This window comes from Acanthopagrus latus, chromosome 21 (genome assembly GCF_904848185.1).
Source record: "Acanthopagrus latus isolate v.2019 chromosome 21, fAcaLat1.1, whole genome shotgun sequence".
NCBI classification, from domain to species: Eukaryota; Metazoa; Chordata; class Actinopteri; order Spariformes; family Sparidae; genus Acanthopagrus; species Acanthopagrus latus.
This window is the reverse complement of record NC_051059.1, coordinates 25,040,927-25,060,488: the sequence shown is the minus strand read 5'-3', so window position 1 is coordinate 25,060,488 and position 19,562 is coordinate 25,040,927. Positions and strand designations below refer to the sequence as shown.

At 41.3% G+C, this 19,562-nt stretch overlaps 1 protein-coding gene and 2 non-coding genes across 9 annotated transcripts in view; 1 reads left to right on the top strand and 2 right to left on the bottom strand.

Moving 5' to 3' along the window:
• LOC119011335 (ATP-dependent 6-phosphofructokinase, platelet type-like) overlaps positions 1 to 19,562 on the top strand; it is a 27,694-nt gene extending 8,132 nt beyond the window's left edge. For 3 of the 7 annotated variants that reach the window (XM_037084374.1, XM_037084369.1, XM_037084373.1), the window contains exons 5-23: positions 397 to 586; positions 681 to 846; positions 1,157 to 1,201; positions 1,507 to 1,615; positions 3,856 to 3,951; positions 4,589 to 4,681; positions 4,768 to 4,893; positions 5,432 to 5,496; positions 5,831 to 5,900; positions 7,768 to 7,914; positions 9,587 to 9,657; positions 10,010 to 10,097; positions 13,641 to 13,793; positions 14,463 to 14,627; positions 15,793 to 15,854; positions 16,547 to 16,658; positions 17,021 to 17,120; positions 17,268 to 17,373; positions 18,447 to 19,562. In XM_037084374.1, the coding sequence (XP_036940269.1) occupies positions 397 to 586; positions 681 to 846; positions 1,157 to 1,201; positions 1,507 to 1,615; positions 3,856 to 3,951; positions 4,589 to 4,681; positions 4,768 to 4,893; positions 5,432 to 5,496; positions 5,831 to 5,900; positions 7,768 to 7,914; positions 9,587 to 9,657; positions 10,010 to 10,097; positions 13,641 to 13,793; positions 14,463 to 14,627; positions 15,793 to 15,854; positions 16,547 to 16,658; positions 17,021 to 17,120; positions 17,268 to 17,373; positions 18,447 to 18,603 (2,121 nt within the window). In that variant the 3' untranslated portion in view covers positions 18,604 to 19,562. Of the gene's footprint in view, positions 1 to 396; positions 587 to 680; positions 847 to 1,156; positions 1,202 to 1,506; positions 1,616 to 2,499; positions 2,596 to 3,855; positions 3,952 to 4,588; positions 4,682 to 4,767; positions 4,894 to 5,431; positions 5,497 to 5,830; positions 5,901 to 7,767; positions 7,915 to 9,586; positions 9,658 to 10,009; positions 10,098 to 11,210; positions 11,364 to 13,640; positions 13,794 to 14,462; positions 14,628 to 15,792; positions 15,855 to 16,546; positions 16,659 to 17,020; positions 17,121 to 17,267; positions 17,374 to 18,446 lie in introns of those variants that run through there. The other 4 variants (XM_037084371.1, XM_037084370.1, XM_037084372.1 and 1 more) reach the window with 4 other exon arrangements.
• On the bottom strand, positions 1,877 to 1,970 carry trnar-ucu. The gene is made up of 2 exons: positions 1,934 to 1,970; positions 1,877 to 1,912 (listed from the first exon to the last, which is right to left on the bottom strand). It is a non-coding gene; the product is annotated as a tRNA-Arg (tRNA).
• Positions 3,411 to 3,502, bottom strand: trnar-ucu. The gene is given in 2 exon segments: positions 3,411 to 3,446; positions 3,466 to 3,502. It is a non-coding gene; the product is annotated as a tRNA-Arg (tRNA).

The window sequence follows — 19,562 nt, the reverse complement described above, 5'->3', positions numbered from 1 at the left end:
GGCTTGGTCTCGTCTTAATGTTGCAACTGCTGCTGTATATTTCAGCACCGTGAAATGTTATGTTATGTGTAAATGCGTTCTGACAGAGCAGCAGCAGTATTTGTGCTCGGACCAGCGCAGCAGAATATCTGCTGTGCTGGTGGACATGTGTGAGGATCATTGGTAGTGACTCAGCAGCCAAGCCTTTAGCTTTGAGCCAAACGAGTCTGGTTGAATTAGACCTTTTCACTGTTTGTTGTAGTCAGACATTCATTATCTAAAGTGCAACAGTGAAACCATGCTGCCCTGAATAAAAGATTCAACACCACACAAATGTAATCTGAAACTATGAAAACAGAATCGAGCCAGCAGAAGAGAATAAATGTGATTACAGATTTTAATTTATGTGTCCTTCAGGGTGGCACGGTCATCGGGAGCGCCCGCTGTAAAGAGTTTCGTTCCCACGAGGGGCGCTTGAAGGCCGCACACAACCTCGTGCAGCGCGGCATCACCAACCTGTGTGTGATTGGTGGAGACGGCAGCCTGACCGGAGCCAACCTGTTCAGAGAGGAGTGGAGCGGCCTGTTGGATGAGCTCCTCCAGCAAGGTGGCTGCTCACTGCTTTTCATTTACACACCACACAGCTGTAACTCTACAGGTATACACAGAGAACTTATCTCCCTCCCTGTCTTGTATTTCAGGTCTGATCGACGAGGAAGCATCCCGCAGAAACTCTGAGCTTCACATTGTCGGCATGGTGGGCTCCATCGACAACGACTTCTGCGGCACCGACATGACCATCGGTACCGACTCGGCTCTGCACAGGATCATCGAGGTGGTGGACGCCATCATGACCACCGCTCAGAGGTGAACAAACCCCTAAAGATGATGAGACGAGTAGATGAAGAAGAAGAAAAAAACTAAAGACATAGCAAGATAAGACGTAAGGAGGCTAAGCCGGTACAGCAGGTTGGCTTGTTAGACAAGATAACTTTCACAGGCGACCTGTAGCTGTCAGTCTCTCCAAACCTTAAAGACGTGTCCTATTTAGATAAGACTGAAGGTTTCTGTGTCTGTCCTGTGCTGACCCATTTCAACAGCTCCGTCCACAGGGTCTCACTGATAAGTGCTTTTCCTTGTTTCTGACATTCCCTGTTTTTCTCTCTGTCTTTTCCAGCCACCAGAGGACATTTGTGCTGGAGGTCATGGGCAGGCACTGCGGGTATGTACTTCCCCTTGTGTCAGAGTACATCAGTTTAAAGATTAAAATGCCATAAGAGCATTTAAACAAAAGTTTGAAATGTTACAGTCAAATCAACTGTAAACATCGTCATTCCACTTCAACTTGAATCCTCAGTCTCTTTTTTTTAAAGCATATTTTCAGCTTTGAATAAATCATGGCTTCATGAAAACACTTCAGTATTTTGCAAGTGTGGAAATATTGATAAAGGGAGGCGTGCATGTGTGTGTTCGGGCAGTGTAGATGATCACTTACAATTATTAAAATTTGTCCTTGTGTCTGTGCAGATACCTGGCTCTGGTCAGTGCCCTGGCATGCGGTGCCGACTGGGTTTTTATCCCAGAAATGCCTCCTGAAGATGGCTGGGAGGACAGCATGTGTCAGAAACTGTCTGAGGTAACACACACACACACACACACACACACACAGAGCAGTAATACACTTTGACATCAAAACTCATAAATCTTTGGCTTTTTAAAAATGGTGGGAGTCAAATCCACAACCTTTGAATTACATCTCTAAAGGAACCCGTTTGTAATCAGGATTGATAGATCAGCTGCCAAACATCGTACTACGTCCAACAAATTCAATTTCTATTGTTTATAAAGATGCAGGAGTGTGCTGACAAGTATCTCAAAGATTCTCTCAGTGCAAAAGCGACTCTGGTGGGACTCGAACCCACAACCTTTGAATTGCATCTCAATTTTGTTTAACTAGAAGTCCAATGCGCTATCCATTGCGCCACAGAGCCAGTTACACAAATTGATTCAGTAACGATAACTGTCGACTCAACTATGAGATACAACTGCTTAAACTAAAAGCCTCCAGCGTTGCTTCAACATGCAAGAAAACAAGGATATTTGTTCTTGACAAAATAGCGACTCTGGCGGGACTCAAACCCACAGCCTTTGAATTGCATCTCAGTTATGTTTAACTAGAAATCTAATGTGCAATCTGTTTGTTCCACAGAGCCAGCTTTTCTAATGAACTCAAACAATCGTACTTGTAGAATCCCCTGTTTGTTTAAACTGAAAGTCTACAGCGTAGCTTTAAGCTAACTTTTCTGTATAGCTGCTCCTGGTTGCACACACACACACACACACACACACACACACACACACACACACACACACACACACACAGATACATGCACACTTCTTCAGTACACTCTAACATTGATGTTAGCGGTTAGCTTAAACAATACTTGTTTTGCATTATCTGCTACTGACTGACACATTTCCAGGAGATTTGATGTGGTGAGTGTGTTTGTTATCGTCCAGAGTCGATCTCGTGGTTCCAGGTTGAACATTATCATAGTTGCTGAAGGAGCCATTGACAGACAAGGACAGCCCATTACCTCTGATTTTGTGAAGGATGTGAGTAGAGCTCAGTTTCAGACTGACGCAGAGGGAGAAAAACCAGAAGCTGGACCAACTGGTGGATATCAATACGTCTGACAAACAGACGTCAGTGACAGTTACAGTGCAGCTTCCTCCCAGTGTTGTGATTCTCTTTTTTCTTCCTGTCCAGACACTTGCCACATTCGAGGGAAGATTTCTGTATTTATTTTTGGCGATAAAAATAACTTCATCTGTCGGTGGCAGTGCGATTTCTTTTGCTGTCATTTTAACAATCGTGCTGGAAGAAATGTGTCAGAAAAGAGAAAATATTTTAACAACCTGAATTTTCAGATGCAAGACACATACCTGCTGACGGCAGAAGGGTATGATGCTAATGTGAAGTATCTAGTTAGGGTGGGAGTTCAAACTTAGCACACAAACTTAACATTTTAAGGACATCTTCCTACTGCAGGAAACATTTCAACGGTTGCTAACCTTTAACGTCTTAAGTTGTGCTTTCAAATGTTTTTGCTTCTACATCCCTCCAGAATCGTTCTGATAAGAAAGGCTGAACATTATTATTGTAGCTCTTGAGGAGAATGTTTGAGGAAGATAAACATGCAGGAGTGTAGCGATCTATGTTTCAGTACAAACTAAAACAGGGACTCGAACCTACAACCTCTGAATCACATCAGCTGATGGTTCATTTCAACGTTACCAGTAAACACTGTAAGAAAAGAGCCATTTAATATTCAAAGCCGGTAGTTGAAGCTCCTACCAGCAGAAAAAGAGACAGTTTATAATAAAAGTCAATATGCAGGAAAACAAGGATATGTTTCTCGAGAAAAGAGCGACTCTGGTGGGACTCGAACCCACAACCTTTGAATTGCATCTCAAGTGTTCAACTAGAAGTCCAATGCGCTATCCATTGCGCCACAGAGCCAGCTGTCTGGGAATATTAATCTAATCCTTCTGTCCTGTCCCACCAGAAGTAGCTACTAGAATGTCTTGTAACGCCGCGGTTGTCAGTCTCTCTCCACATGCGGCAAGTGTCTCCTGAAGAAACACAACCATTTAGATGCCAAAATGTCCTGGTGATCATCAAGGTTGAGTGAGTGATTCTAGAGAAAGATCTCAATCAAGTAACTTTCTCATGAGTCACCTCACCTTTATAAAACACAGGAAGGTTTATCAGTAAATGATCTTTGGTCATCCTCCATTACCGGATCCAGCTTTTGGCAATGCAAAACTTTTTCTGTCATGTTTTGAAATGCATTTGCTTCTATACTCCTCCAGAACCGCGCTGATAAGAAAAGGCTGAACATTATTATCGTAGCTGAGGGTGCCATAGATTCCCACAACAAGGCAATAACTCCTGATTATATCAAGGATGTAAGTATGGTGGAGAAGTCTGGTCACGCCACGGACCCACAAACTCTCCTTCAGAAGCATGGACCTTTCTTTCCCTTCATGGTTTGCTGTTGGTTCGCTTCACAGTTTTATCCCCTATTTGTTATTCTTACTTTTTGTATGCTTTCATGCAACTTTTGTCATCAAAATACCCACTTCCTTTACATTTCTCCATTCCGCATATTTAAAAGTTAATAAATGTTTTTTTTTTTTTACCATTCCCACCATCTGCACCCTTATTTTTTACTTCTGCAAGTTCACGTCTGCATGCTCATTATTTGGCACTCGGTCACATGACAGGAGATGTTTTGCATGATTTCTCCATCTGTTGTTTTGTTTTTTCCCCAATGTTTCACACTTGCACAGTCCCTTGTATTTCTGAATTTTCTTAATTTTAAGATATTATGTTACCTTACAAACAGTTAAGAATATTTTAATGCTATATTAAAGAACTGAGCTGAGTTTTTTTGACTCTTTGTTTAGATTAATGTTACAGCTCTTGAACTTAAGTTTGATAAGATATAATAATGTATTGTGGATTTTACAGGACATTGTTGACATTATTTTCTATATACTTTATCCTCACTACGGTCCTATTACACTTTCCCTCCTTATCCAGCTGGTTGTGCGCTGCCTGGGTTTTGACACCAGGGTCACCATCTTGGGTCATGTGCAACGAGGTGGGACCCCCTCTGCCTTTGACAGGATCCTGGTAAGTGACAGTACCTCAAAAAACATTTTTTTATGAACACTGCAGATGTTCCGATTCTTAGTTTGACTTTTAATTGACCTTTGCAGGCCAGTCGTATGGGCGTGGAGGCAGTGCTGGCGTTACTGGAGGCCTCTGCCAACACCCCGGCCTGCGTTGTGTCTCTGGTTGGAAACCAGGCTGTTCGACTCCCACTTATGGAGTGTGTTCAGATGGTAAGAGTGTGTGTGTGTGTGTGTGTGTGTGTGTGTGTGTGTGTGTGTGACAGAGTTCATGCAGAGACCATTTCTGTGGAGTACACAGTGTCACAGAAGAGTTGTCAGCGATAGTCATCCACTCAGCAATAATAGGAATCAGTGGTTTCCAAACAGCGCTAAAATAATTTCATTTAAAAATGTGCTACTTTCGATCTGACACAGCAAATTCTGAGTAGCTAGTAGCTAAATTTATCAAATAAAAGTACAATATTTGCTTCCAATGTGTAGTGAAGTGGTGGTACAGACTAGCAGAAAGTGGAAATACTGAAGTTCAACTATCTCAAAGTTGTACCTAAGTTCAGTACTTCAGTAAACAAACTTTACAGTATTAATGCTCAGGATAATTTGCCCACATACTCTCAGTTTTATAAAAAAAAACTTCCCACCATTTACCTGCCACACAGATGGGATGACAAGCCTGTCACAACAAAACAAATGACCACATGACACAGCTTGATATGAATGGTGAAGATGATCTTTTATGTTTTGTTGTCAGACCCAAGAAGTTCAGAAGGCCATGGATGAGAAGAAATTTGAAGAGGCAGTGAGACTGCGTGGCAGGTATTCTTTAACTTCAACTACTCTGACATGATCAGATATTTCAATGTGTATTTTATCTAAGATTCAGCTTTACACAGACAAGTTTATTAGGCAGGTGTCAGCTGATAGAGAGCTAGCAGCACTGAATCGTTTCATTACTTTCCCTACCAGCTCGTCAGAGGCTGTGTGTGATATACACAGATTTCACAGATTACAAACAGCACTTGGTCTTTTGTCTGTTTGGCCGTGTGCCCTGGTTTAACTGCGTTTCCATTGATTTCTGATTGACTCTACAGCGGCGACAGAGCTGACATCCGTTGTCTCTGACATTGTTTTCTATATCTTTTATGTGCAGGAGCTTTGAAAACAATCTGAGCACCTACAGACTCCTCTCCCACCGGAAGGCAGATTCTGAACTTCCAAATGTAAGAACCATTACAGTCAAATATAAAAAAAACAAAAACAATGATTGTATCGATGAGTAAGATGATCACAGTTTTAATTCTTCTGCTGTATCTTTCCACCAGTGGCTCTGAGACTTGTACGGTAGCATAAGGTACTTCCTGGTTTAGGTGCCTTGTGGGTGCTGCAGTCTTTTTGTGACACTAACAAGAGTTTGTTTTTCTGACACTGTCTCTGTCCTGAGGGAGAGGAGGAGGCGGGTGATGAAGAGCGGGTCAATGTATGTGATGAATAATGAGGCTGCAGCTGAACAGGCTTCATGTCAGCTTCTGCAGGCGTAGTTCACAGTGTAGATCAGCTTTTCAGCACCTAGTTTAGACCTGTTTGAACTTGTTCTTACTCATCTTGACTTCTGATTTCTGGGATAAAAATTCCAAATAAAAATACGAGGATATGATTTATTTTGCTTGATATCTGATTTGATGATTTTCTAGGGCTTAATGTTTCTTTACAGAGACAAAAATCCTAACTACATATGTTGTTATGGTAACACAGTGCCACAAAATGACAGTGTCAGTGCTCATTATCTGTTGCTCTGTCTGTCATTGCTTATTTCTTCATGGCTCTGCTTAGAAGTCTAGACCTGCACAGGGTTGCTGTAGTGCTTCAGTGAAGGCGTCCCATCAGTCCTGCTGTCGAGGACAATCACACCGTCTGCTTTGATCTGCTTCAAATGAACCTGAAGTAGCTCTCCTTACGGTTACATGTCAAGTCTGTGCAGTCTGAAGGGGTCTTTGTTCACTCATAGCTCAGACTGGACAGGCTCCATGCTCTCGCTGTTCAAAATGGAAAGTGGCTGCTGAACTGAAAGCTATAACACAGATTTGGGGAACTGTGAATATGATTGAATTGCATTTTTGTTTCTGGGTTTAGTTGCCAGCACATTGTGTGGGGTGTTACTGGGAGCAGAAGTAGATGCAGTAAGTAGATTCATGTTTGTACGTCTGAGTTCATCAGCAGCTGAGAGTTGGACGCCTGTCCATTTTGAGCGTCTCCACGTTGTCTTCCTGTGCATTCAATCCAATCCACCGGCTCAATTACCCCGTTAAAGTTGCAGGAGGAAATCTTTACCAAATACTAAGGAGGCCTTTGTAGCTGAGTGTATGAGGCTTGCATTCAAATGTGGGTCTGATACACACAACTTCATGGTCTTCAGCTGAAATATGGACAATGTGCACTTTGATTTTAGGAGTTGCAAATTTCTGTGCAGCAACATTGGATTGTGCGCTTGAATATTTTACACTCAGCAACAAGTAGCACGGACAGTCTAATTTTTAAAAGCAAGAAAACATTTTGAAGTTATGAGGATTTGCATTTGAGCGTTGATACTTTCCTGTTGTCATGAGAAAGCAGCTGCTGCTTCACCGCGTCTTCTAGCAGCATGTGGCTTCTTGCATGCGAGGTAATCTTTGCCTGCTGCTATGCTGCTCTGAGGCAAAGTCTTGCCTGGCTCCTCAGCAGTTAATGAGACATGGATGGTATAATGAGGCAGTGGAGACCAACTGTCAGGCATGAGAATAATTATGAACTTAATTTGCAGTATGATGCTGTGATTGTTAAAAGTACAGAGGAAACAGCAGAGAGTCTGATTAGTCTCCATCATGTCTGCTACAGAAAGTCTTCATCGCCTCGTGAAGTTGCTGATATACCATCTCCTTCAAAACAAGCATCGTACATGCTGCGATTTTACCCTGAATGTAAGATTCACACGAGGTGTGAAGATGCTTTTAAATGTCACAGAGCTTTGGGGGGTTTGGAGCATATGGCCATACAGTACAGAGCTGCCAGGTTTGACTCTGTGTGTGTGTGACTGCTGCTCTCTCCTTACAGAGCTCCTTTAACGTGGCCGTGTTGAACGTCGGCGCCCCGGCAGCAGGTATGAACGCCGCCGTGCGCTCTGCGGTCCGAGTGGGAATCACTGAGGGCCACAAGATGTTTGCTGTCAGCGACGGCTTCGAGGGATTCTACAAGGGACAGGTGAGGTCGAAACTAATACATACAAGTATGTAGTGTGCATCACGTGATCGATGAGATGTGAAGCAGATTGAGAAAGAAAATGCTCATCAAGACAACATCTTTAAATGGCTTGATTTGTCTGACCAACAGACCAAACCTCAACTAAAAACTTAACACTGCAGCAATGAATTAAATTGTTGATTCTTAAATTATTATAAATATAATGTTTTAATGTATTAAAGTCGCATGAAGCATTTGATCTTGCGCAATAATCTCAGTGTTGTGAGAGCCCCAGTTCATTCTTCTTAAATAAATATTACAGTCATGCTGTGTACACTGTAGCTCGCCGCTGCTACGTTACTCATGTCTGTGCAGAACCTTATTCGCCTGAACTCGACACCGCTGACACGTTAACATATCTTAAAACGAGATCGGTCGGCCCTTCACTCTGTGCCTCTCTATCACAAATGTCTTTATTGCATTTGACATCTGAACACTGTGACTTTGGCTCCTGCATTCCTCAGTAGACCCTGAAGTAAACTCTCCTCTCAGTCTGTGCATGCGATTGTTAACTTGCATAAAACCACCAGCACTCATTAATCAGAGTAAACAATAAGGTTGAGCTACATTCCTCGGAGGTCACAGTGACGTGACTGACCAGTGGAAGGGAGCAGGAAGTAGCGGTGACGCTCCTCTCTGTGTGCTCTGCTGCCTACAGTGATAAGACTTAAGTGTGTCCAGATAAACAATGCTGCTTACTGTAAGCCAATTACTCCTCTCCCACAGCAGCAATACACTGTAGGCCTGTACACACACACACGCACAGCCTTTGCCTTATTCCTTTGCTTCTGGTTACGTGAATGCTTTCTAAAAACACGCACACCCTCTTACAGCCATGCAGAGAGTAGCAGTGACCTGTTGAAAGCAATAAAGCCCGGAGGCGAGTTCTCTTATAGAGGGATTAGAATGATTGAAAAGTGAAGCTGTGATCCCGAGCTAAAACCCGAGCTAAGTAGGACACTGATTACTTTAGAGCTGCCGGTTAAATGTAGCTACACTGGCACAGTAACACACTTTACAATTGATTTGAGTAGCACTTTTATTTGCCGTGTTCAATGCATTAAAAAAAACTTGCAGCAACATTTTCTTTTCCCCAAATCAGCGTTAGTCCAGATCAGATTTCAAGGGGACTTTTTTTTCTGTATCAAATTGATCCAGTTGATTCTGTGACGTCTGTTGATCTGTATTATTATTATAACCTAAACATCAACAAAACTAAAATACCGACGTTAAGTACAACCATGATTAGGATGCTGTGCAAAAGAAATACAACAGAATGTAATAATTCTCTCATTCTTTTAAACATTTACTCAACTGAAAACTGTACAAAGACAATATATTTAATGTTTTACCCCATCAGCTTCATAGATTTTTGTATTGTGTATGTGCTTAATGTGATTTTGACAAGATGACTCAGGGGCAAAAGAGACTTTGTGAAAAAAAAAAAGTTGTAGAAGGCTCCAAAAACATCTGTGTGACGGTGAGATTAGTTTGCAAATGATTTCATATGTTTTTATTCACATTACACAGCGTTCTAAACTTCTTTGTAGTCAGGGTTGTACTTTCAAAGTAAACTTAATGAAAATGTGAATAATTACAATGCAATTTTCTTTTCGTTTGTTTTTTAAATCAGATCAAGGAGATCAAGTGGGGAGATGTTGGTGGTTGGACTGGTCAGGGAGGTTCCCTGCTAGGGACAAAACGGTAGGTTGAATTCAAAGAAAACATTTAATTTGTAATGATGTGTTGGAGATTGTTGAAGCTCTGATGGGAAAGTGAAGAATTTGGGGGATTTTTTTTTTCTGGTGATCCATTGGTTTATATTTGTATTGTTTCTACGACCTGAGAACTGGTGAAAAAAAAGTTTCATAGATAATTTTTCAGAAATTTACTTTGTTTTCACAAATGGAAAAAAACAAACAAACAGTAACATTTTTAGGTGGAAGTTTTTCTTTTTTCATGTTAACTGATTTTACAGATTTTTAAAAACATCAGCTTAAGAAGAGTGAAGTGGAACATTGTTAGATTATTGAAATGTTTCCTTCCTCTGTGCTAGAACTCTTCCAGGCAAACATCTGGACAAGATCGCTGAGCAGATTCGGATCCATAACATCAACGCCCTGCTTGTCATCGGAGGATTTGAGGTATGTAAACTTTTTTTTTTAATGTTTCAGTGTAATGGCTTTTTTAAAATCTAGATATCACAATATTTTCATCACATGGAAAAAGTAGAAAAAGAAGCTTGCTGTTTTAGTATTTCTTCATACTTTTAATATGTTTTATCTGTAGTGTTGTATATTTAAAAAATCTACTGATAGTTGAATGAAATGAGAATTCTTGACTATTGTTAAAAGATAAACCTGAATGATGTTCAGCCTTGTTGTTGTGCCATACAGTTGTGTTACGTGCTCTCTTTCAGTATGTATTGTGTTGTTTAACATTGTTGAGTCCATCTCATCACCACTGATTATCCTATACAGCATTTCAAGTTGCAATACATGTCTTGACTTCCAACCATTTTTCTACAAATACACCTGAAACACATTTAAATGTTATAGGCTCTCTCCTTGTCCGTCCGTCCTACAGTTAATACTTCATGGCCAAGCTGGAAAGCCAAACCATGAGATGATTTGTCTATAAACACCCAAATTAGAGTCAATACAAATGACATTAACCAAAAGATTAATTTAATATTAAGCAGAACAGTGAAGAGATGTGTGATTTACATTTGGGGTGTGAATACTGTAACCTGTATGACTAACTGAGACACATTTTAGAAGTTTAGAAAAATTAAACAGTAAAATAAATAAATCAAACATGAAAAGTACATTTTCCAAAACAGAGATTTTGACTTTATCAGCTTGGTCAGAAGACGAACACTGTCTCCCTCCCTGTCTTTGTCTGTGTGTCTCACCGCCCCTCGTGATTGGTCTGGCTCTCTCCTCTTGGCTTCTCCTACCAGTAAAACTCCTCCCAGGCCTTCGTCTGTTCCCTCCGCCATTACTGTCTCTGATCCTGCTCGATCCATCTCCCACCCAGCTTCCGCTTTTGACTTTTTAGCTCTTTGGTTTGGCTTCTGAGCTCATTGGCAACTAGCTGGTGAAGAAGATGAAACATTCTGCAGCCAAAGAGCTCCTCCCGCCATGTTTTTGTCCTCCTGTCCACACCTTGGCGTTAGGCCTCCTCACGTTTCTCCAACACCTCACTCCCTTGTTCTGTGCATCCTCAACAACAACCAATGGCTCTCACTGCTGCAGGGCTACTTGGGATTACTGGAACTTTCTTCTGCGCGGGACAAATATAGCGAGCTCTGTGTGCCCATGGTTATGGTCCCCGCCACCGTGTCCAACAATATACCCGGTTCAGACCTCAGCATTGGCTCAGACACGGCTCTGAATGCCATTACTGATGTAAGTGTGGCTGGGTTAGAGAGCGTATGTGTGTGTCTGTAGCCTCACACACACTCCGTCCAGCCTGAAAGAGTTTGGGGCTTCGCTGATCAACAGCTCGCGTCCTCGCAATGACAATCAGAAGGTTGACATTATTTGACAAGTTAGAAGCAAAGGGGCCACATTATATTCCTTCTTAATCAATAACTTCATATAGTTTTTTGTCAGAATGCCATCATTAGTAGCTCAAACCACTGTTCAAATAGTTGCCGATCTTTGCAGATGTATCGATTTAGAAATCAAAAATTATTCATGTTTCTTTTTTTTGTTTTGTTTCTGTATTTTACGGCTGTGAAATCTGATGTTTGAGCAAAATTTGGATGCACGAGAGAAAAAGCTTGAGAGTGTCAGTGGGCTGTAATATTTTCTGTGTCAACACAGGCAACCTGACACTTGACAGCCAATCCTACAGGTTCATGAACGTAAACGGAATATACAGGCTCGACCTTCTGCTTTCACATAAACAAAACCATAGCATAATGGTGGTAGTGGTACAATATACAGTACAGGTATGAAAACACCGACACAGACATGACAATTTAAACAGAAAACATTTTCTCAAGACAGCTTGAAATAACGGCCCCAAGACATTTTATTAGTTATTAAGTTTACTGATCTCAGTCACAGTTAGCACAGAAGCTAATGTCCACACATTCTGCATCAGGGCACATTGAGCAGAAAATCCTTGCTGCTGATTGTTGTTGTTGGAGGCGAGCTGGTCGGCGGAGGTCCCAGGTAAGTGTTTGGGCATGCAGTGACGTGTTGTGGCATGTTTTCTTGCGCGTGGCCGTGGCGTGTTCGTGCAGCCCTCTCTGTGTTTGTTTGGGAAACAGCAGATGACCGGACGACGATCTGGTTCAACGCAATAGGGAAGCTCTGCTTGCTCCCACTCAAATGGCACAGAGTCAGTGTGTTTGGACAGTAAGTAAGCATGCTGTGTGCACGAGCACGGAGTCTAGCATCACTGAACGAAGTCCACATTTCAGTCTTGTTCTTCTTCAACCAGTCTGCATGCCTGATTTTAAAAAGATAAAAAAACAACAAGCCCTTCGCGTCTTGAACATAAAAGGAAACATCGCTGGGAGCCTCTCGAGTTCCGCCACAGTCTTTATCTCATCGCGTCAACACCGTTACATGTCAGCCAGGGAGAATCCCTCACTCCCCCCCCATCCCATCTCCTCTCAGCCAATGGGAAGCCAAAGCCCACTCTGTCACCTGGAGAGAGCCAACCAGTAGCTCACACACTGTGGAGCACACACACACGTTACAGAGCTGCATCTCTATGGTGTGAGTTTAATTCAGAGGACTCCCTGTACTTCTGTCCTTCAGCCTTGGTCTCAGGCCGAATTATTAGTGTCACTATCAAAACCAAATAGTTACAAATATTTTTTAAGATTGGAGAAACTCCTGAAACACCATTTAGTTTAGTGAGGAGATTATTCTTATTTGCTGTTCCTGTATCATATTCTAAGAGTTGAAACTTTTATTCCAGCTGTGGATAAATTCAGGAGTCTCTTTTGGTACGGCAGCAGATATTTTAGGATCTCTTGCCAGAGAGTAACAGAAAAACTTGTCTTCTAAAAAAATACTATTACCAGGCAACCGACTCTATTAGTCGTAGTCACTCGCTTCCAAAATGATTTCAAGTGCTATTGTGAGTACACACAAGATGTTGTAAAACACAGCTGGAACAAACTAACTTGAATGAATATTCTCAAATAGAATAGTATTGATATTGAAGAAGATGTATTAATTCTAGGAGGAATATTTTCCTTTGTCTTTAAAGACAGTAACATTCAGGAAAAGAACCAAAAAGTGATTAGTTCCTTCCTTAATTACAGCAAGAACAGTGTACTATTTCTAACATTAATGCATCATACGTACTGTAAATAATTATATATATATATATATATATATATATATATATATATATATATATATGTATTTATATATCTATTTATATATATATATTTATATTTATATATATATATATATATATATATATATATATATATATATATATATATATATATTTATATTTATATTTATATATATATATATATATATAGTATACGTCAGTTGCCCAGGTAAAGAAGGACACAGGCCAGGAGAGCCACTGAGCACCATGAAGCAGCTTGTAAAACACTAGTTTCCCACACGAGGACACAATGACCTGCTCTCAGATATGCAGTGTTGCCCCCCAGTGGTCTAACAATATATTACGGCCACCACCATCAGGCCTTTGAGTCCCTGCTGCAGCTGTACGAGGCCCGGGCCGACTACGAGGAGTTTTGCATCCCAGTGTGCATGCTGCCTGCCACCATTAGTAACAATGTGCCCGGCACTGACCTCAGTATCGGCGCCGACACGTCCCTCAACGCCATCGTGGAGGTAAGCGCCCAGAACAGAGAAGAATGTTAACAGGAGATAATCACAGCTGGAATTATTCTACAGTGTCAGCTGTTTGATAATGACTGATAATGTGACGATGTGATTTGAACTTTAAGTTAATTAATTCCTCTGTAAAACACACACTGACCTGTCAGTATGTTGATGCGAGGAGTTAACCTGTGCATCAGAATATTTGATCTCGCTCCTCTTGTAGTGTGGACTCTGAGAGGTAACTGTGACTGCATGTTTACTCGCTGTTTGACTTTCTAAAGTAGAGCTGCTGCTGATCATTCTCATCACTTTTGTTTTTTTATAACTGTTTTCTTAGTTTCTAAACATAATCCTGAATTCAGTCATTGTACTTTAATTTAAATAAGTTATCCACAGTCCAAAGTGACAGATTCAGATTATTTTTTTTTTTATCACTAATTATTCATTTCAGATTCATAGTAAAATCTCCACATTTGAGGATTTGAAGCCAACAAATGTGAAAGTGTTTCCACTTAATTATTAATCTGATTCATTCTCCATCTAATATCTGTTCATTGAGTAATTGATGATCACTCCAGCTCTACTTTAATGTTTTCCTTTTGCTGTTGCATGTAGTGAAGAAATCTACAAATCCGACATGTTGCTTGGTAATAACTGGTAAATCTTTGTGTGACGCAGACATGTGATCGCATCAAGCAGTCGGCCAGCGGCACCAAGCGGAGGGTCTTCATCATCGAGACCATGGGGGGCTACTGTGGCTACCTGGCCACGGTTGGCGGTCTGGCCGCGGGCGCCGACACGGTCTACATCTACGAGGAGCCGTTCGACATCCGGGACCTGCAGGTCAGAGACACAGTCTGCCCACAGAAAAACCACATTGTGAAACTTAATTTATATATAAATAATATTTATATATTTAGTAAAACTATTTAATGATGCAACATTTAAGACTTCAAGCTCCGACTGAGATGAAGCAGCACAGATCACACGTGAGCACTGCAGCTTGTTTCTTCAGTTCATCGCTGCCTCTGTCTGGAGGTTTCAGGAGCGAGCAGGTGACCCAGATTATGTCTCTGCGTATGAAGCAAAGTATTAATAACCTCTGAGCAGCATCACTCATTCCATGAAAGACAGATCCCATCAACACAGATCAGGTCAGCGCGATTAGAGACGTCAAGGCGGGCGCCGTGTTTATGTTGTCACTGTGTCAGATCGAGGTAACTTTGAAGACAGAGTTGATAGTAATGCTACACACACACACAATAAGATAAAAGACATAAGAAGCAAATGTTGCCCTGACCAAAAGAAACTCTCCTTTTTCTTTTGTTTCAATCATGTTTTTTTTCCCCCTTGAATTTGCACATGGAAGGAAAACAAATCATTTTTACTCTCAGTTCCAGAGAGAATTCTACTGATTATTTTTTTTTCTCTGGACTTTCCACAGATGGAAAAAAAAACTTTAAGAAACTTTATCCTGGCAAAACTTTTTTTCCACTACAAACAAAAAAAAAGACCAAAAAGCAAAAAAAAATCTTTCTAAGAAACACCTGTGTACGTGTTGCCTAAGAAAAGGCAAACACACAAACTTTTCCATTACATTCTTTACAACTTTACAACTGCAAATATACAGAGCCTTTTATTTTCCTGCCTTGTTTTCATCCTGTGCACTAATATACTTTATAAGATGTTTTTAAGCAGCTGTTGCATCTCATCACATATTTCTGCTCCAGAGTGTAGAAACACAAAATTTTGATTTTATATCCTGATAATTTGGTAAAAAAAAAACGCGGAAGTGATGGTAAATGTATTGAAACCAGTCTGGGCTTCATTAGGAGTGTAGAAATACTGATCATGGCGCCCCCTGGTGGTTCAAACATCACCCTGCACTTCTCTGTTCCCGGGGAGTGTAGAGACGGAGGCGAGTGATTTGTGGCTGGATCGGCTGCTCGTGCAGGTCGCAGGCCGCCATCGCTCCGGTTTGATGTGAGGCTTCGCTCTGTGTTTTCAGGCCAACGTGGAGCATCTGACGCAGAAGATGAAGACGAGCATCCAGAGAGGCTTGGTGCTCAGGTGAGGCTGCATTACTCAAATACCAGATGATTTCTTCTCCTTTTTTTTTTTTAATGATGCATTTCTGAGCCACAGCTGTTTCCATGGCGTTACCTTTCCACACACACTGTGTAGCCTGTGGGATGCTGCATGAGTGAGTGAGTGAAGGAGCGAACACGACGAAAGGAGAGAAAAAACATTTATTATTTTATGACAAATCATTTACATGTTGCGATGTGTTATTGTTGATATCTTTCATTGTGTTTTTACTCGTATCTCTGACGGCTGATCGACCTCACACACGTTGTTCCTCGTGTCATCCGTCGAGTCTATTTCAGTCCACTGCACCATCACACTGTTCAGACTGCTCCCAGCAGGACGAAGGTGTGTGGAAATAGGGCGAGTGTAGTATTTTGGACGGTGTGTAGGTGACTTTGTGTGCTACACCTGCATAATTTCACTATTACAAGACGAGCACAGTGATGCATCGCAAGCAGCTCCTGCAGGTTGCAGTAGGCAGCACACTGGTGCTCTGGCTCAAGGGCACTTGAGCAACGAGGAACAGAGAACAACACTTGAGGACACTTTGTAGTATCTCATTGTGCAGATAGTTTTATTTGTCCAGGTTATTTCTTAGATATAAAGCAGATCTGACAGCAGGTGAATGAACCCTTTAATTGACCTGCTGCCCTTTTTTAAAACGTGTGTCCTAGAAATGAGAACTGCAACGAGAACTTCACCACTGACTTCATCTACCAGCTGTACACCGAGGAAGGACGAGGCGTGTTCGACTGCAGGAAGAACATCCTCGGTCATATGCAGCAGGTCAGACACACACACACACACACACACACACACACACACACACTCTTGTATCCCTGGACGAGCTGTTGGAGCCCTTTTATGTTTGTTTTCAGCCACTTCAGTTGTTCAGGGAGAAAGCTGCAAAGCTCTTTTGCAGTGAAACTTGATACACTGAGAGAAAGACACGGCCTCGATCATGACGAATTACTGCTCTACTGAATTCTGTTTTCCGGAATAATGAATGAAACAAATAAGAAAATAATGCAGAGCCCATAAATGCATAAGATATAACTTGGATAATCTTACATAGAATATACAAATACCCGTTTTGAAATGTTGTGATATTAAAGTTTTGGTTTATATGTTTCCTCTGGTCTTCACAGGGAGGAGCTCCGTCACCGTTCGACAGAAACTTCAGCACCAAGATTTCAGCTAAAGCCATGCAGTGGATCACACGGACGCTCAAGGACTCGTTCAAAGGAGGTAAAACGATCACGATTTCATCAGACGGTGTATTTGCATTTGGTCGCTTGTTTATTTGACTTTAATCAGGGCTGTGTAAATATCAGTGTCTGTGCATGACTGCGTTCTGGTTCTGGTTCTAAAGGCCGATGCGTCTCTTCCCTGCAGGCCGAGTGTTTGCTAACTCGGAGGACACCGCCTGTCTGCTGGGGATGCGTCGCAGAGCTCTGGTGTTTCAGCCCGTGTCGCAGCTCCGGGACGAGACTGACTTTGTGTAAGAAACATTTCCAGTTTTAATCCATGTAGCAGTTCAGCTGCTGGAATTATATTCACTGAATGTTTGTAGATGTAATTATTTACAAAATTCACAACATGAATGAATTCATTCATTTTTTGTGTGGGCCAAGTGAAGATCATCTAAGTTTGATGTGAATTGATTCCTCTCCTGTGTTTGACTTGAGAGCTGGTTCTTTAATTTTATTTCTATCAGTGAAAAAATAATAATAAAGTGAAAATTTAAAGAAGACATTTTCTCACAGGTTTCACACATGAAAAAACTTAATTCTCAGTAGGAAGAAGATGAGTTCTCAAGAAACCAAGTGTGAGGAAAAACACTTGCAGATTTTTTTTTTTTTGTTAGCCTAAAAGAAAATATTTCTTTCTCTGACTCAAACATTAAAACAAAAAATAATTTATAAAATGTTCTACTCAGTTTCTCAGTTTGTTTATCATGTGTGGAACGGAGTATACAAAAAAACCAACCTGATTTCTTTCTCTGTTTCAAACATGAAAAAAACCTTTAAAATGTATTTTCCTCTCAGTTTCTCAGTTCTTTTTTCCTTGTCTAGAAGAGAATATAAGATATAATGAGAAGTTTTTGCATTCGTGAAACAGAAAGAGGGGGAAAGTTTGTGTAACAATGTTTTTTTGTTTGGCTTTTACTCAGTTAAATAATTTTCATAGTGTGCAACAAGTCTAACATTCCAGAGGAAGAAGTTCTTCTTTTCTTTTTGTGAAACAGCGTGAAAAAGAAAAGTCAAGAGAACATTTTTATTTATTTCATTTATTTGTCCTCATGTGGAAAAAGGTTTGAGAGAGAGAAAAAAAAGATCTGATTTATTTTCCCTCTTTCTTTCAAACATTGAAACAAAACAAACTTTAGTTTCTCAGTTTTTTTTTCCTTTTTGTGTAAAAGAAAAATCCTGAGAAATGTTTTTTCATGTGTGAAAACAAGCAGGAAACAAATTTGAGTCAGAGAAACCAGTTTTTCTCAGTCTGGGTGAGTACTGAGTGAGGTGAAGCCACAGAGCAGCTTCAGCTCTTCAACTTTGCCTTTTGTCTCCTCAGCCACAGGATCCCGAAGGAGCAGTGGTGGCTGAAGCTCCGTCCACTCATGAAAATCCTCGCCAAGTACAAGACGAGCTACGACGTGTCCGACGCCGGCCAGCTGGAGCACGTGACCCGGGTCCGACCCAAAGAGAGCAACACCTCGGCGACCATCTGAGCCGCCGCACGGCTGCCGGAGGAGAGCTTCACTCCCGACGGCTTCACACAAAACAGTGACGGCTACTCACACAATGACTGATCGACTGCTGATTGACTGCAAATAAATTATGGTAGATTTTAAAAGATAGCGATGTTCTATTATACGGTGAAGTCACGACACGATTCAGAAGGCAGCGTCCACGTTTTAAAGAAGTGACAGATTAAATTTGAGGGTAAGATGTTTGGCAGAAAGCTCTTTACATAGCAGAGAGCTAGCAGTGCTGACACTGTATTTTCTAGATCCCCCAATCAAAGTAATTATAGACTTAAATAAATATATAAATATATATATATATATATATATCTAGGCACTCCATCATGTACTGTATTAGTATTAAAGTTGTAGTCCTGAAAATGTAGCTCCATCTGAGTTGTTTTGCAGCTGCCCAGCGTCTGTGTTGGGCAGGCTGGGCGGCTGAAGGTGGGCGATGCATCAACAAGCTTTTGTGATTTTTATTATTTTCTTACAGCACTTTTGAGCCCCATAATTTCATGTAAACCCCCTGAAGCTGCTCATAAAGAGAGAACATATATACGCGAGGAGGATCACACGCCGTCCGCCTGCTCACACGTCCGTCAACCATCTCGACTGTAAAACGCTTTCGAGATGAAAACCTGCAGGACAACATGAGCCGAGCAGGTCGTGTGTGTGTGTGTTAGTGCGTCCCATCACCTGCTAATTGTGTGTACGAGTGTGTGTGTGTGTGTGTGTTGGTGTCGCCTGTGTGTCCCACCCTGGGCTTTGTATGTGACATCTTCCTCTTAGTGGTGTTTGTGAGCAGGGTCCTGCTGTTGCTGTAGTTTGGCGGTGAAGTGGAGGATGTCTGAAACCTGTACGCAACATTTCCTTTATGTGATGGCAGCCTGATGTGTCTCGTCACAGAGTAATAAAGCTTTTATTGTGTGGAAAGTTTTGAA